The sequence below is a fragment of the Taudactylus pleione genome, unplaced genomic scaffold, assembly GCF_031769625.1.
Source record: "Taudactylus pleione unplaced genomic scaffold, aTauple2 ptg001435l, whole genome shotgun sequence".
Classification (NCBI taxonomy): Eukaryota; Metazoa; Chordata; class Amphibia; order Anura; family Myobatrachidae; genus Taudactylus; species Taudactylus pleione.
This window is the reverse complement of record NW_028285834.1, coordinates 22,798-42,213: the sequence shown is the minus strand read 5'-3', so window position 1 is coordinate 42,213 and position 19,416 is coordinate 22,798. Positions and strand designations below refer to the sequence as shown.

Sequence of the window (19,416 nt, the reverse complement as noted above, 5' to 3'; positions counted from 1 at the left end):
TCCCCGATCGCAGTAGCTAGTTGGAACACTGCGATGCAAACGCAGGACGCAAACATCGGCCGGGTGCGTGCAAATTTGCACTTGCGATCCAAGCTGAATCAGGCCCCATTTGTTCTAGATACTAAAATATAAAAAAAATATGAAAAACACTGGATTAGGGTAAAAGTGGTGAAAAGGTGAAAAATAAGTAAAAAAAATGATGAAATAATGAAAAAAATATGTAAAAATTAAAAATGCGGCAGAGACCAATTAATATATATCTGATAGTAAATATCATAATGTTATTGGTCACTTCATAGGGAGGAAGGGAAGAGGCTTCACCTTATATAGGTGGTAATAGTGCCTGGGGATGCCTCTCCCTAATGCTGAGCACTGTATATACAGCTATATATCCCCTTATACACAGCCTCAGGTTACTGTGTGTTATACCTACCACACAGGGCAGTCACCATCAGCAATTCTCCACTAAACACTGGAGGAACATTGTATTACCTACTGTATATAACATATGTCTCCGATTTAAGGAGCCAGCGGCGGCCATTTTCCCGAAGTACAGAGACTGCTCTTTAGCTACACAATACATACTACGTGTATAGGTTATAACATAAGGAACCCGATACCCCGGATGTGCAGTCGGGTAACAGCCTCATAGCTCAGGGATCGCAAAACCAAATAATAAAGATCAAAATGCAGCGCGGCCATTTTCCCAGAGACGCTTTTCTGACCCGTAAGTCTATATTTTCATTAACCTCTAGAGAGTGACGCAGGGGAGGGGGCGGGGTCACAGAAATCTCAGTCGCCATTTTTCCTTTGTGAAATACAAACCAGTCTAAAGGTAGAATACTCTATATTATTATAGTTTGTTGTTATATAGGCGGAGGGCTTACAGGTATATATGAGGGGGAATAACACAGCTCCCAGCACACACTGATATGTGGTATTATTATTATATAGGGGGAGGGGACTGTACAGTGATATATGAGGGGGAATAACACAGCTCCCAGCACACACTGATATGTGGTATTATTATTATATAGGGGAGAGGGGACCGTACACTGATATATGAGGTGGAATAACCCAGCTCCCAGCACACACTGATATGTGGTATTATTATATAGGGGGAGGGGACTGTACAGTGATATATGAGGGGAATAACACAGCTCCCAGCACACACTGATATGTGGTATTATTATTATATAGGGGAGAGGGGACTACACAGTGATATATGAGGGGGAATAACACAGCTCCCAGCACACACTGATATGTGGTATTATTATTATATAGGGGAGAGGGGACTGTACAGTGATATATGAGGTGGAATAACCCAGCTCCCAGCACACACTGATATGTGGTATTATTATTATATAGGGGGAGGGGACTGTACAGTGATATATGAGGGGAATAACACAGCTCCCAGCACACACTGATATGTGGTATTATTATTATATAGGGGAGAGGGGACTACACAGTGATATATGAGGGGGAATAACACAGCTCCCAGCACACACTGATATGTGGTATTATTATTATATAGGGGAGAGGGGACCGTACAGTGATATATGAGGGGGAATAACACAGCTCCCAGCACACACTGATATGTGGTATTATTATATAGGGGAGAGGGGACCGTACAGTGATATTTGAGGGGGAATAACACAGCTCCCAGCACACACTGATATGTGGTATTATTATTATATAGGGGAGAGGGGACTGTACAGTGATATATGAGGGGGAATAACAGCTCCCAGCACACACTGATATGTGGTATTATTATTATATAGGGGAGAGGGGACCGTACAGTGATATATGAGGGGAATAACACAGCTCCCAGCACACACTGATATGTGGTATTATTATTATATAGGGGAGAGGGAACCGTACTGTGATATATGAGGGGAATAACACAGCTCCCAGCACACACTGATATGTGGTATTATTATATAGGGGAGAGGGGACTGTACAGTGATATATGAGGGGAATTACACAGCTCCCAGCACACACTGATATATAGTATTGTTATTATATAGGGGAGAGGGGACTGTATAGTGATATATGAGGGGAATAACACAGCTCCCAGCACACACTGATATGTGGTATTATTATAATATAGGGGGGAGGAGACTACAGTGATATATGAGGGGGAATAACACAGCTCCCAGCACACACTGATATGTGGTATTATTATTATATAGGGGAGAGGGGACCGTACAGTGATATTTGAGGGGGATAACACAGCTCCCAGCACACACTATGTGGTATTATTATTATATAGGGGGAGAGGGGACCGTACAGTGATATATGAGGGGAATAACACAGCTACCAGCACACACTGATATGTGGTATTATTATTTTATAGGGGAGAGGGGACCGTACAGTGATATATGAGGGGGAATAACACAGCTCCCAGCACACACTGATATGTGGTATTATTATTATAGAGGGGAGAGGGACTGTAGAGTGATATATGAGGGGGGATAACACAGCTCTCAGCACACACTGATTTGTGGTATTATTATTATATAGGGGAGAGGGGACCGTACAGTGATATATGAGAAGGAATAACACTGCTCCTAGCATACACTGATATGTTATATTATTGTATAGGGGAGAGGGGACCGTACAGTGATATATGAGGGGGGAATAACACAGCTCCCAGCACACAATGATATGTGAATTATATAGGGGAGAGGGGACCGTACAGTGATATATGAGGGGGAATAACACAGCTCCCAGCACACACTGATATGTGGTATTATTATTATATAGGGGAGAGGGGACTGTACAGTGATATATGTGGGGAATAACACAGCTCCCAGCACACTGATATGTGGTATTATTATTATATAGGGGGAGAGGGGACCGTATAGTGATATATGAGGGGGGATAACACAGCTCCCAGCACACACTGATATGTGGTATTATTATTATATAGGGGAGAGGGGACCGTACAGTGATATATGAGGGGAATAACACAGCTCCCAGCACACTGATATGTGGTATTATTATTAAATAGGGGAGAGGGGACCGTACAGTGATATATGAGGGGAATAACACAGCTCCCAGCACACACTGATATGTGGTATTATTATATAGGGGAGAGGGGACTGTACAGTGATATATGAGGGGGAATAACAGCTCCCAGCACACACTGATATGTGATATTATTATATAGGGGAGAGGGGACTGTACAGTAATATATGAGGGGGAATAACAGCTCCCAGCACACACAGATATGTGATATTATTATATAGGGGAGAGGGGACCGTACAGTGATATATGAGGGGAATAACACAGCTCCCAGCACACACTATGTGGTATTATTATATAGGGGAGAGGGGACTGTACAGTGATATATGAGGGGGAATAACACAGCTCCCAGCACACACTGATATGTGGTATTATTATATAGGGGAGAGGGGACTGTACAGTGATATATGAGGGGGAATAACACAGCTCCCAGCACACACTGATATGTGGTATTATTATATAGGGGAGAGGGGACTGTACAGTGATATATGAGGGGGAATAACACAGCTCCCAGTACACACTGATATGTGGTATTATTATTATATAGGGGGGAGGGGAGTGTACAGTGATATATGAGGGGGAATAACACAGCTCCCAGCACACACTGATATGTGGTATTATTATTATATAGGGGAGAGGGGACTTTACAGTGATATATGAGGGGGAATAACACAGCTCCCAGCACACACTGATATGTGGTATTATTATATAGGGGAGAGGGGACTGTACAGTGTTATATGAGGCGGAATAACACAGCTCCCAGCACACACTGATATGTGGTATTATTATTATTTAGGGGAGAGGGGACTTTACAGTGATATATGAGGGGGAATAACACAGCTCCCAGCACACGATATGTGGTATTATTATATAGGGGGGAGGGGACTGTACAGTGATATATAAGGGGGAATAACACAGCTCCCAGCACACTGATATGTGGTATTATTATTATATAGGGGAGAGGGGACTGTACAGTGATATATGAGGGGGAATAACACAGCTCCCAGCACACACTGATATGTGGTATTATTATATAGGGGAGAGGGGACTGTACAGTGATATAAGAGGGAATAACACAGCTCCCAGCACACACTGATATGTGGTATTATTATTATATAGGGGAGAGGGGACTGTACAGTGATATATGAGGGGGAATAACACAGCTCCCAGCACACACTGATATGTGGTATTATTATTATATAGGGGAGAGGGGACTTTACAGTGATATATGAGGGGGAATAACACAGCTCCCAGCACACACTGATATGTGGTATTATTATATAGGGGAGAGGGGACTGTACAGTGTTATATGAGGCGGAATAACACAGCTCCCAGCACACACTAATATGTGGTATTATTATTATATAGGGGAGAGGGGACTTTACAGTGATATATGAGGGGGAATAACACAGCTCCCAGCACACGATATGTGGTATTATTATATAGGGGGGAGGGGACTGTACAGTGATATATAAGGGGGAATAACACAGCTCCCAGCACACACTGATATGTGGTATTATTATTATATAGGGGAGAGGGGACTGTACAGTGATATATGAGGGGGAATAACACAGCTCCCAGCACACACTGATATGTGGTATTATTATATAGGGGAGAGGGGACTGTACAGTGATATAAGAGGGAATAACACAGCTCCCAGCACACACTGATATGTGGTATTATTATTATATAGGGGAGAGGGGACTGTACAGTGATATATGAGGGGGAATAACACAGCTCCCAGCACACACTGATATGTGGTATTATTATTATATAGGGGAGAGGGGACTGTACAGTGATATATGAGGCGGAATAACACAGCTCCCAGCACACATTGATATGTGGTATTGTTTTTATATAGGGGAGAGGGGACTTTACAGTGATATATGAGGGGGAATAACAGCTCCCAGCACACAATATGTGTTATTATATTATAGGGGGGGGAGGGGACCGTACAGTGATATATGAGGGGGAATAACACAGCTCCCAGCACACACTGATATGTGGTATTATTATTATATAGGGGAGAGGGGACTGTACAGTGATATATGAGGGGGAATAACACAGCTCCCAGCACACACTGATATGTGGTATTATTATATAGGGGAGAGGGGACTGTACAGTGATATAAGAGGGAATAACACAGCTCCCAGCACACACTGATATGTGGTATTATTATTATATAGGGGAGAGGGGACTGTACAGTGATATATGAGGGGGAATAACACAGCTCCCAGCACACACTGATATGTGGTATTATTATTATATAGGGGAGAGGGGACTGTACAGTGATATATGAGGCGGAATAACACAGCTCCCAGCACACATTGATATGTGGTATTGTTTTTATATAGGGGAGAGGGGACTTTACAGTGATATATGAGGGGGAATAACACAGCTCCCAGCACACGATATGTGGTATTATTATATAGGGGGGAGGGGACCGTACAGTGATATATGAGGGGGAATAACACAGCTCCCAGCACACACTGATATGTGGTATTATTATTATATAGGGGAGAGGGGACCGTACAGTGATATATGAGGGGGAATAACACAGCTCCCGTCACACACTGAGATGTGGTATTATTATCATATAGGGGGGAGGGGACCGTACAGTGATATATGAGGGGAATAACACAGCTCCCAGCACACACTGATATGTGGTATTATTATTATATAGGGAGAGGGTACTGTACAATGATATATGAGGGGGAATAACACAGCTCCCAGCACACACTGATATGTGGTATTATTATTATATAGGGGAGAGGGGACTGTACAGTGATACATGAAGGGGAATAACACAGCTCCTTGCACACACTGATATGTGGTATTATAATTATATAGGGGGAGAGGGGACTGTACAGTGATATATGAGGGGGAATAACACAGCTCCCAGCACACACTGATATGTGTTATTATTATTATATAGGGGAGAGGGGACCGTGCAGTGATATATGAGGGGGAATAACACAGCTCCCAGCATACACTGATATGTGGTATTATTATATAGGGGAGAGGGGACCGTACAGTGATATATGAGGGGGAATAACACAACTCCCAGCACACACTGATATGTGACATTAGTATTATATAGGGGGGAGGGACTGTACAGTGATATTTGAGGGGGAATAAGACATCTCCCTGCACACACTATGTGGTATTATTATTATATAGGGGAGAGGGGACCGTACAGTGATATATGAGTGGAATAACACAGCTCCCAGCACACACTGATATGTGGTATTATTATTATATAGGGGAGAGGGGACCGTACAGTGATATATAAGGGGGAATAACACAGCTCCCGGCACACACTGAGATGTGGTATTATTATCATATAGGGGGGAGGGGACCGTACAGTGATATATGAGGGGAATAACACAGCTCCCAGCACACACTGATATGTGGTATTATTATTATATAGGGAGAGGGTACTGTACAATGATATATGAGGGGGAATAACACAGCTCCCAGCACACACTGATATGTGGTATTATTATTATATAGGGGAGAGGGGACTGTACAGTGATACATGAGGGGGAATAACACAGCTCCTAGCACACACTGATATGTGGTATTATAATTATATAGGGGGAGAGGGGACTGTACAGTGATATATGAGGGGGAATAACACAACTCCCAGCACACACTGATATGTGACATTAGTATTATATAGGGGGGGGGGGACTGTACAGTGATATTTGAGGGGGAATAAGACATCTCCCAGCACACACTGATTTGTGGTATTATTATTATATAGGGGAGAGGGGACCGTACAGTGATATATAAGGGGGAATAACACAGCTCCCAGCACACACTGATATGTGGTATTATTATTATATAGGGGAGAGGGGACTTTACAGTGATATATGAGGGGGAATAACACAGCTCCCAGCACACACTGATATGTGGTATTATTATATAGGTGGGAGGGGACCATACAGTGATATATGAGGGGGAATAACACAGCTCCCAGCACACACTGATATGTGGTATTATTATTATATAGGGGAGAGGGGACCGTACAGTGATATATGAGGGGGAATAACACAGCTCCTAGCACACACTGATATGTGTTATTATTATATAGGTTAGAGGGTACCGTACAGTGATATATGAGGGGGAATAACACAGCTCCCAGCACACACTGATATGTGGTATTATTATATAGGGGAGAGGGGACTGTACAGTGATATATGAGGGGGAATAACACAGCTCCCAGCACACACTGATATGTGGTATTATTATATAGGGGAGAGGGGACTGTACAGTGATATATGAGGGGGAATAACACAGCTCCTAGCACACACTGGTATGTGGTATTATTATAATATAGGGGAGAGAGGACTGTACAGTGATATATGAGGGGACATAACACAGCTCCCAGCACACACTGATATGTGTTATTATTATATAGGGGAGAGGGTACCGTACAGTGATATATGAGGGGGAATAACACAGCTCCTAGCACACACTGATATGTGGTATTATTATTATATAGTGTAGATGGGACTTTACAGTGATATATGAGAGGGAATAACACAGCTCCCAGCACACACTGATATGTGGTATTATTATTGTATAGTGGGAGAGGGGACCGTACAGTGATATATGAGGGGGAATATCACAGCTCCCAGCACACACTGATAAGTGGTATTATTATTATATAATGGAGATGGGACTGTACAGTGATATATGAGGGGGAATAACACAGCTCCCAGCACACACTGATATGTGGTATTATTATGTAGGGGAGAGGAGACCGTACAGTGATATATGAGGGGAATAACACAGCTCCCAGCACACACTGATATGTGGTATTATTATATAGGGGAGAGGGGACTTTACAGTGATATATGAGGGGGAATAACACAGCTCCCAGCACACGATATGTGGTATTATTATATAGGTGGGAGGGGACCATACAGTGATATATGAGGGGGAATAACACAGCTCCCAGCACACACTGATATGTGGTATTATTATTATATAGTCGAGAGGGGACCGTACAGTGATATATGAGGGGGAATAACACAGCTCCCAGCACACACTGATATGTGTTATTATTATATAGGGGAGAGGGTACCGTACAGTGATATATGAGGGGGAATAACACAGCTCCTAGCACACACTGATATGTGGTATTATTATTATATAGGGGAGAGGGGACCATACAGTGATATATGAGGGGGAATAACACAGCTCCCAGCACACACTGATATGTGGTATTATTATATAGGGAGAGGGGACTGTACAGTGATATATGAGGGGGAATAACACAGCTCCTAGCACACACTGGTATGTGGTATTATTATAATATAGGGGAGAGAGGACTGTACAGTGATATATGAGGGGACATAACACAGCTCCCAGCACACACTGATATGTGTTATTATTATATAGGGGAGAGGGTACCGTACAGTGATATATGAGGGGGAATAACACAGCTCCCAGCACACACTGATATGTGGTATTATTATTATATAGTGTAGATGGTACTTTACAGTGATATATGAGAGGGAATAACAGCTCCCAGCACACACTGATATGTGGTATTATTATTGTATAGGGGGAGAGGGGGCAGTACAGTGATATATGAGGGGGAATATCACAGCTCCCAGCACACACTGATATGTGGTATTATTATTATATAATGGAGATGGGACTGTACAGTGATATATGAGGGGGAATAACACAGCTCCCAGCACACACTGATATGTGGTATTATTATGGAGGGGAGAGGAGACCGTACAGTGATATATGAGGGGAATAGCACAGCTCCCAGCACACACTCATATGTGTTATTATTAATATATAGGGGAGAGGGGACCATACAGTGATATGTGAGGGGGAATAACACAGCTCCCAGCACACACTGATATGTGGTATTCTTATTATATAGGGGGAGGGGACCGTACAGTGATATATGAGGGGGAATAACACAGCTCCCAGCACACACTGATATGTGGTATTATTATTATATATGGGGGGGACGGGACAGTACAGTGATATATGAGTGGGAATAACACAGCTCCCAGCACACACTGTTATGTGGTATTATTATTATATAATGGAGATGGGACTGTACAGTGATATATGAGGGGGAATAACACAGCTCCCAGCACACACTGATATGTGGTATTATTATATAGGGGAGAGGAGACCGTACAGTGATATATGAGGGGAATAACACAGCTCCCAGCACACACTGATATGTGGTATTATTATTATATAGGGGGAGAGGGGACTGTACAGTGATATTTGAGGGGGAATAACACAGCTCCCAGCACACACTGATATGTGGTATTAATATTATATATGGGAGAGAGGACTGTACAGTGATATATGAGGGGGAATAACACAGCTCCCAGCACACACTGATATGTGGTATTATTATATAGGGGGGGGACTGTACAGACTTTGTGTCTGAAGTCCCTATCTTATTTGTTACTCTATTTAGTGATTTTTTTCTCATGCATAGTTTGTATATTGAAATAATTACGTTTTTTTAATAACTTAAAATTTTACTGTTAAGATGTTATCATTATTGAATATATTGAGTTACATTTTCCTCATTAATGATGTCTTTGTCTTTACAAAGGATTGCAAACTAGTGATTAAGACACTTGTGTCACGAGGACTGAGCAGGACCCAGAGCCCATCAAGGTGCTTCCACCTCACTCACTAATACATGACAGATACAATAACCAGAAGATCCTGGAACTCACCAACAAGATCATTCAGCTGCTGACTGGAGAGGTGACTGCTGGGAATGGGAGAGTATACAGTAACACCGGGATGTGTCTGGGTGATGACTCTATCATTGTGTGTCAGGTTCCTATAAGGTATCAAGGTGTCACTGTCTATGTTTCCATGCAGGAGGGGGAGTATATAGAGGAACACAAGGGTCTGTACAAGGACGTGATGATGGAGAATCACCGGCCTCTCATATCACTGGGTAAGTGGAGACTGTTATTTATTGTACAGGGGAGAGCAGGTATGGGGGCCCCCTATATACACACATCACCTGATAATCACATACAGTCAGGTGCATAAATATTGGGACATTGACAGAATTTTCATATTTTGTCCTCTATTCACCACCACAATGGCTTTGAAATGAAGCAAACAAGATGTGCTTTAACTGCAGACTTTCAGATTTAATTTGAGGGTAATTACATCCAACTCAGGTGAACGGTGTAGGAATTTCAACGGTTTCTATATGTGCCTCCCACTTTTTAAGGGGCCAAAAATAATGGGACTATCAACTCAAAAGCTATTTCATGGACAGGTGTGGGCTATTCCCTCGTTATTTCATTATCAATCAAGCAGTTAAAAGGTCTGGAGTTGATTCTAGGTGTGACATTTGCATTTGGAATCAGTTGCTGTCGACTCTCAATATGAGATCCAAAGAGCTGTCACTATCAGTGAAGCAAGCCATCATTAGGCTGAAAAATCAAAACAAACCCATCCGAGAGATAGCAAAAACATAGGTGTGGCCAAATCAACTGTTTGGAACATTCTTAAAAGTAAAGAACGCATCGGAGAGCTCAGCAACACCAAAAGACCCGGAAGACCACGGAAACAACTGTGGTGGATGACAGAAGAATAATTTCCCCGGTGAAGAAAAACCCCTTCACAACAGTTGGCCAAATCAAGAACACTCTCCAGGAGGTAGGTGTATATGTGTCAAAGTCAACAATCAAGCGAAGATTTCACAAGAGTGAATATAGAGGGTTCACCACAAGATGTAAACCATCGGTGAGCCACAAAAACAGGAACACCAGATTAGAGTTTGCCAAACAACATCTAAAAAAGCCATTACAGTTATGGAACAACATCCTATAGACAGATGAGACAAAGATCAACTTGTACCAGAGTGATGGGAAGAGAAGAGTATGGAGAAGGAAAGGAACTGCTCATGATCCAAAACATACCACCTCATCAGTGAAGCATGGTGGTGGTAGTGTCATGGCGTGGGCATGTATGGCTGCCAATGGAACTGGTTCCCTTGTATTTATTGATGATGTGACTGCTGACAAAAGCAGCAGAATGAATTCTGAAGTGTTTCGGGCAATATTATATGCTCATAGTCAAATGCTTCAGAACTCATTGGACGGCTTCACAGTGCAAATGGACAATGACCCGAAGCATACTGCAAAAGCAACCAAAGAGTTTTTTAAGGCTAAAAAGTGGAATATGTAATGGCCAAGTCAATACCCTGACCTGAATCCGATTGAGCATGCATTTCACTTGATGAAGACAAAACTGAAGGGAAAATGCCCCAAGAACAAGCAGGAACTGAAGACATTTGCAGTAGAGGCCTGGAAGAGCATCACCAGGGATGAAACCCAGTGTCTGGTGATGTCTATGCGTTCCAGACTTCAGGCTGTAATTACCTGCAAAGGATTTGCAACAAAGTATTAAAAAGTGAAAGTTAGATTTAGGATTGTTTAGTTTGTCCCATTACTTTTGGCCCCTTAAAAAGTGGGAGGCACATATAGAAACCGTTGTAATTCCTACACCGTTCACCTGATTTGGATGTAATTACCCTCAAATTAAATCTGAAAGTCTGCAGTTAAAGCACATCTTGTTTGTTTAATTTAAAAGTCATTGTGGTGGTGAATAGAGGCCAAAATATGAAAATTCTGTCAATGTCCCAATATTTATGCACCTGACTGTATATATATACATACATACATACACACACACTCACAGAAATACACACACAAAGTCAACTGGGAGGCACATATAGAAACCGTTGTAATTCCTACACCGTTCACCTGATTTGGATGTAATTACCCTCAAATTAAATCTGAAAGTCTGCAGATAAAGCATATCTTGTTTGTTTCATTTCAAAGGCATTGTGGTGGTGAATAGAGGCCAAAATATGAAAATTCTGTCAATTTCCGCTAGGCTGTTTTAGTGGGGCGCGGCACCCTGCCCTCCTTCTAGAGGGCAAAAAGCACCCTGCCCTCCAGAAGGTGGGCAAAAAGCGCCCTGCCCTCACAGCCTGCGGGTGCCGTCTTCACCCTCGGGACGCAATGTCCCGCCGGTGGAGAAATGTGCGGTGACCCGGCATCTATTCTCCCTGTCTGCAGCGCTTGGGGGCTGCCCGGCGTGTCCGTAGGTGCCGGGCACGCCCCCAAGTATGACGAAAAGGGATTGCGTCTTATAGACACGACCCCCTTTTCATGGCCACGCCCCCTTTTCACGCGCGCACAACATTGCCCTCTCTAGCTCCGGCGCCCTGCCTGCCGCCGGATCTAGAGTGAACACTATATACAATGTACTCAGTCACTGTGTGTCTCCTACAGATGGATCCAGTAACAGAAATACCCCAGAGAGATGTCCCCATCCTCTTTATTCCCAGGACTGTACAGAGGAGAATCACAGAATCTCACAGGAGCATCAGGTAGATGGGATTTAGGGTCTCACTAATATACCAAAGTGACTGTCACTATATGATCTGTAAATAAGCTGTGTGTCTTCTACACAGTTAAGTAAATTAGGCATCATTAATGTTTTATTACATTGTTTTATGGGTCATTTAGGGTGAAGATCTTACAGATATAAAGTCAGAATATACAGAGGGAGAAGAAGAGATGTTTGTGACTGATATGAAGGCAGAAGATATAGAGGGAGAAGAAGAGACGTATGTGACTGATATAAAGGCAGAAGATACAGAGGGAGAAGAAGAGACGTATGTGACTGATATAAAGGCAGAAGATATAGAGGGAGAAGAAGAGACGTATGTGACTGATATGAAGGCAGAAGATATAGAGGGAGAAGAAGAGACGTATGTGACTGATATGAAGGCAGAAGATATAGATGGAGAAGAGATGTGTGTGACTGATATGAAGGCAGAAGATATAAAGGGAGAAGAAGAGACGTATGTGACTGATAATACGGCGGAAGATATAGAGGGAGAAGAAGAGACGTATGTGACTGATATGAAGACAGAAGATATAGAGGGAGAAGAGACGTATGTGACTGATATAAAGGCAGAAGATATAGAGGGAGAAGAAGAGACGTATGTGATTGATATGAAGACAGAAGATATAGAGGGAGAAGAGACGTATGTGACTGATATAAAGGCAGAAGATATAGAGGGAGAAGAAGAGACGTATGTGACTAATATAAAGACAGAAGATATAGAGGGAGAAGAGATGTATGTGAGAGGTGATCAGCAGTGTAAGGAGGAGGAACTCCCTACAGATATCAGCACAGGTGAGTAATAAACACTTATTACAGAAAATAGTTACATATTCTCCTTGTTCAGTCACTACAACAATCTCTTATTCCATGATATCCATAATATAATGATCCTGCTCAGGAGGATATTGGTCAGTTCTTCTAGACCTCCTGGCCGAGTTCTTTTAGACCACCTGGCTGTATCCCGAGAGACCCATCTACCCCACGGCCTTTGATTTCCCACCGCTGGCTGTGACATCGTCTAGTGATAAATCATAGGACTCAGATGAGAGATCTGATGTCACTTTTGCTCATTTTCTACCAAGAGAAACTGAACGTTGCATAATGAGACTTCTGATGCTCACACATGTCGTGGTCACATGGGGATAAGGGGACACACGGCACCTTTTCACTATGATGCCCTCTCTTTCCATGAAGCCACTTGAGGTTCCTTTCCATCTACTACTCACCTATACTGAGACAATACGGAAACCAGTGGAGATAAAAGCATATTGTGGATATAGAAGACTTGATCCCTTCCTATTGAGTATGTGTAGTCCTCTGTACAACCAGACGGCCATTACACAGACTGAGAGGGACTGATACCACAGCTGGGATGGTGCGGTTATTTACGGCTTCTTATATCCTGGCCGGCAGACTTGATGTCAGGTATTCTGAGACCACCACACGTTACTCTCGTAAAGGATTTGGAAGTTGTCCCCTCTAGAGCGACAAGGGTCATCATCTCTAATGTACTTAGGGCCTCATTCAGAGCCGCTCGCAAAAAGTGAGCGCTTGCTCTGAATGAGGGCGGCCGCTTTTGTTTTAAAATGCCGGCCTCCTGGCCGCTTGCTAAGCTGTGGGTGACCACCCACAGTTTTAGCGAGCGGCCAGGTGATGGTCGCGATGGTCACGACCATCGCGATCATTGGCGCTTGCGACGAGACCCTTGCGGTAGGGTCTCGTCTACTGCAAGCCCCAGGGAGCTTCCTGCTCTGATAGAGCAAGAAGCTCCCTACTGACATCACTGGTGATGTCAGTAGGGCCGCCCACATACGGCAGGAGTTAATTCAGGAACGCCTCCGTTTGTCCAGCCACCCCCCCTCCCCGCCCACAAAATGGGGCGAGCTGTCGATCAACATCGACAGCCGTCCCGTTTGTAGCAAGCCCCAGAGCGAGAGAATTTCTCTCTCGCATCGGGGCTTGCGCACGCCAGGGCCTCACCATCGACCCACTTGCGAGCGCATAGCGCTTGCGAGCGTGTCTGAATGAGGCCCTTAGTCAAATGTACCTTGTATTGTGGACGGACCTTCTTGCAATGTTCCTTTCACCTCAAGCGGGCCACAAAGACAGGTGGAAACCTCAAAACACAATAAAACACAACTGGTGGACATTTGTCTCCATATTTAATAAGATTAATGAGATTAGTGGACAATCTTGTCCATGGGGTGTAGTGAGGATTGAGGATCTAGCACTTAATAGGTCAACTTTTTAGTGTATATAATTTATTCCCCTTAGTCTTTAAGTGCTGAAGGAATAGATCAGCACTAGGTTAGCTACTATATATATATATATATATATATATATATGTTTTAATTTTATTTTGTTCCTGCATCTTTTAATCCCCCCCATCTAAAAAGCTACCAACCTCTCCTTACCTTCCGACAGCTGCAGGAGGCCAAGGGCTCAAGATGCAGTGGAAGGAGAGGCTGCTGGATGTCAGAGGGGGTGCAGGGGCCTTTTCTCTCAAGCAGCAGCTCCTGGACACACCGCCCAGTGGCAGAGCCTGCACGCTAATCCCTGAGTTTCGGACAGCAACAGTGCAGGTGCCAAAGAAACGGGTGGTCTAGTGGAAAGCTGCGGCTGGAGAACCAATGACCGCTGCAGGAAGGGCGCAGAGCCAGCAGCGCCAGGGGTCAACTGGAGGGGTCAGTAATGGTGTCTGATAAGGGACGGGAGTTGCGGATGCCAGAGAGCACATAGGGCAGCAGGAGTCGGTGGTAGGCTGGAGGTTACCGCAGTGACAGGCGCCAAGCAGCATGCAGGAAAGCTCCAACTTCAGGCTCACAGAGCCAGGCTGTGCATGACTGTGTTAACCACATCTGCCAGCCATTGCAGATGATGTTGGCAAGCAGCAAGAAATTGAATCCGGACCAGACCATTCCGCCTAGCAAAAAGGGTGGGGGGGGTTGGTTCCAGGATAATGGTCTCTTCGCAACACTACTGCCAGCCATTAAAGTGAGTGGTCCAGCTGCAGGTACCACAGTATGCCCCCGGAGACTGCAAGGAGAGCAATACGTGAAACCGGGTAAGATCTCTGGACTATACAGAGCTGCCGGCCATCACAGAAGGCTTCGGCCGGCAGCAGCAAATGTATCTAGACCAGGCCACCCTGCGAAGTGAGAGTGGCTGGATCAGCAGCAATGGCCTCCTCTCTCACCCTAGTAAGACAGTCAGAGTTGAAGTGGATGCTCCCAGTGCCTACCTTTAACGCGTTTCGCTAAGATGTCAGGCTGATAAAGACAGCCCACTAGAGTTACAGCACATGGTTTAGTGCAGCACCTGAAAGAAGGTTCTACTAATGACCAGTGTGAAGCTCCTCTCTTCCCACTCCTCTCACGCACTGGTAACATGGTATAAGTATCTGACCAATTTACATTTATTTCTATTCAGGTATTTATGTATATTTCCATGTATGTAGGCTGACTAAATACCCAGTATAATACGGCATTTTGTGAATTGTTCTCCTTATTGTACTATTTGTTAAAAGTGTCTGAAAAGGGAAAACTTCAAAGTTTCTGGAAGACGGAAATATAGTTTGTACAGTTGTCATTCTAAATATCTGAGTGGTGCATTGTTACAGTGCTGCTTGTAATGACACCGCGACCCTCTTCTGGTTTCGGAGGTCCCTGACATCCCCGCAGGAATCTTAAAGGCAGCGATACCTACAGAGGAACACTCAGTGGTTTATTTTTTTGCCTGGTGTTCCTCAGTATGTAAAACAGCAAGCCAAGCTTCACCATATCCTGGGGTGATCAATGTCTGCCCACTTTCCCAATGAAGAGGTGTGCCAGCTCGGAGATATCTATGGTTATAATGTGGTGCAGGTGTCTCCCTACACCCTGAGAAGTGTAAAGGAATTGTTGCCAGGGATAACTTAGGGATCAGGCTGGGACATTGGGATTTTTTGGAAGTCCCATCTTGGGCCAGGGCAATGGAATTTTAAATTTGAAAAGACGTCCTCTTAATTAAAAAAAGGGAGTCTCAGACTCATTTTAGATGTCAAGGACCTTAGTACAGGACTGCAGGTAGACCGATTTATGTTGGAATCTGTAAAAACTGTTATATATGGAATGAACGTGTATATACACGAAGGATGCCCACCTTCACCTCCCATTTGGGAGAGCCATTTTGAATTTACCACAAAAGTCATGGCAGGCCTCCTATTATCTATGGGAATAAGGTTTATTCCTTATTATAAAAATGCAGACTCAAATGATGATCTTCAGGCTAAGTGTAATGAAAGACCGATAGTCCCATGGCTGGCTTTTATCAGTTGGCAATAGTCCAAGATGATTCCCAGTTAGTGCATTAAGTTTTTATGCCAAGGGTTCAATACCCAACTATACAGGTACTTCTTGCCAAGAGAAAGCCATCCAAAAATCCAGTACGAAACTTTTTGATGGACTCAGGTTTATTGTAAGGGTGGTCCAGTAGGCAAGGTTGCATTTCAGGATGTTCTCTAGGAGCTTGGTCGCAATCAACCATTGGTAATCGCCTCAATTTATGATCTTTTATCATAGACCGATCAATCTCTCGGATGGTGGACCTGCTCAGAGAACTTGAACAGAGGCAGGAGTTCCTCATCCAGGCTTGATTGGTTAACAAGAATGGTGCCAGTCTCCATGGACAGAAGACTGTTACACTGTACCATCATTTCAGGGACTTTGGTTCAGAAGACTTAAAGACACACAACACTAGAAATGCCCAATCTTGTGGGTAACTTGAAAGTAATTTTTCTTACAGCAAGAGTGCCAGAATTAAGGTGCTTATCTTGGAGATCTCCATTCTAGGTTCACGCAGATAGTGTTATATACACTACCTTATTTGTCTCTTGAGTAGTGTTGTCTTTTCTCATTAATTACGAGACTGTGTTACCTACTGTTTGCTAAATCAGCAAAGCATTGGATCAGAGTCCCCATTAGATGTGGTGATATGAGAATGTATAACTGGAAAGGGATTAGAGCCACAATTCAGTAGACATATGAGTGGCGGAATGATCTAGTATCTCAGCTCATTTGGTGCTTTGTGGTTGGCATGGCATGGAACTTCCATGGAACACTTATGTGGAGCAGTTACATGGGCCTCCTAGGTTCATACAATCACCGGGTTTATAGATGCATGATTTTGTGCAGGGATGCTTCCTTTAGCCAGAGGTTACTGGCTTCAGCCAAGACTGTACATACCCTCCCCTGGGGCAGCTTTTGTACATTGTACAAGGAGAATATAGGATTTTTGGTACTTACCTTTAAATATCCTTATCCAAGACCATCTGGGGGCGCCACGATCCCTCCTTTATTGGGTTGTGCATGTAAGAGCTTATAAAGTTCAAAACGAGTTAGGGGTTGGATGAGAGGAGCTAAAAAGTGCTATCTCCTCAACTTTCATAACACCCCATGGTCAAGAGTGTCCCCTAGATGGACCCAGAAAAGAGATTTAACAGTAAGTTCCAAAATTGTTATATTCTTATTGATCTAGCCCAGTCACCGCTGTAGTACAATAATGTTACAGTTGTAATATATAAGAGATGCCTCCTTATACACTTAATACAGTATAGAGAGTTATTCCTGCTTTTGATATCACATTATACACACATCATCTGATAATCGCATATATGCAATATCCTCAGTCACTGTGTGTCTCCTACAGATGGACTCAGTAACAGAAATACTCCAGAGAGATGTCCCCATCCTCTTTATTCCCAGGATTGTACAGAGGAGAATCACAGGACCCCACAGGAGCATCAGGTAGATGGGATTTAGGGTCTCACCAATATACCACAGTGACTGTCACTATATGATGTGTAGAAAGCTGTGTGTGTCTTTTACACTGATATTATATTATGTAATCTCAATTATTACATTTTGTCATTATGTGAGTTTTATTTTATAGTGCCTTTGGTTTATTAGGGTGAACACCTGACTGACTTCAAGACAGAAGATATAGAGGGAGAAGAGGAGACGTATGTGACTGATCTGAAGACAGAAAATACAGAGAGAGAAGAAGAGACGTATGTGACTGATATGAAGGCAGTAGATATAGTGGGAGAAGAAGAGACGTATGTAACTGATATGAAGACAGAAGATATAGAGGGAGAAGAAGAGACGTATATGACTAATATGAAGGCAGAAGATATAGAGGGAGAAGAAGAGACGTATGTGACTAATATGAAGGCAGAAGATATAGAGGGAGAAGAAGAGACGTATGTGACTAATATGAAGGCAGAAGCTATAGAGGGAGAAGAAGAGACGTATTTGACTAATATGAAGGCAGAAGATATAGAGGGAGAAGAAGAGAGGGGTGTGAGGGATGATCAGTGTAAGGAGGAGGAAATGCCTACAGATATTATCAGCAAAGGTGAGTAATAAACACTATTATAAAGAGTTACATATTCTCCTTGCTCAGTCACTACAGCAATTTATTTTCTGCACTCTCCTCTATCAGTACAAACTAATGAAGAAAATGTATTTGCCCAGTGGGCACCATCAGTCCTTATTATACTCCTGCTCTCCCCCAACATCATGTCACTGTCTGTTACCAGCCCAGAGATCTGACCAGTTTCCTCCCCACACTCTGGCGTATCTCATACATCAGGAGCCATCAACCCCTATTATACTCCTGCTCTCCCCCTCACATCATGTCACTGTGTGTTACCAGCCCAGAGATCTGACCAGTCTCCTCCACACACTCTCTGGTGTATCTCATACATCAGGAGCCATCAGCCACTATTATACTCCTTATCTCCCCCTCACATCATGTCACTGTGTGTTACCAGCCCAGAGATCTGACCAGTCTCCTCCACACACTCTCTAGTGTATCTCATACATCAGGAGCCATCAGTCCCTATTATACTCCTGCTCTCCTCCTCACATCATGTCACTGTGTAATATCAGCCCACAGATCTGATCA

The 19,416-nt window shown here is 43.5% G+C and overlaps 1 protein-coding gene across 1 annotated transcript; it reads left to right on the top strand.

Moving 5' to 3' along the window:
* Positions 1 to 774: 774 nt before the first annotated feature.
* On the top strand, positions 775 to 18,864 carry LOC148442618 (uncharacterized; the record flags this gene model as incomplete). Its single annotated transcript, XM_088463715.1, has 7 exons — positions 775 to 835; positions 9,635 to 9,792; positions 9,913 to 9,991; positions 12,351 to 12,448; positions 12,588 to 13,263; positions 18,157 to 18,254; positions 18,417 to 18,864. Coding segments are annotated over exons 3-7 (1,354 nt in total), but the record flags the coding sequence as incomplete, so codon positions are not given.
* Between the last annotated feature and the right edge of the window lie 552 nt (positions 18,865 to 19,416).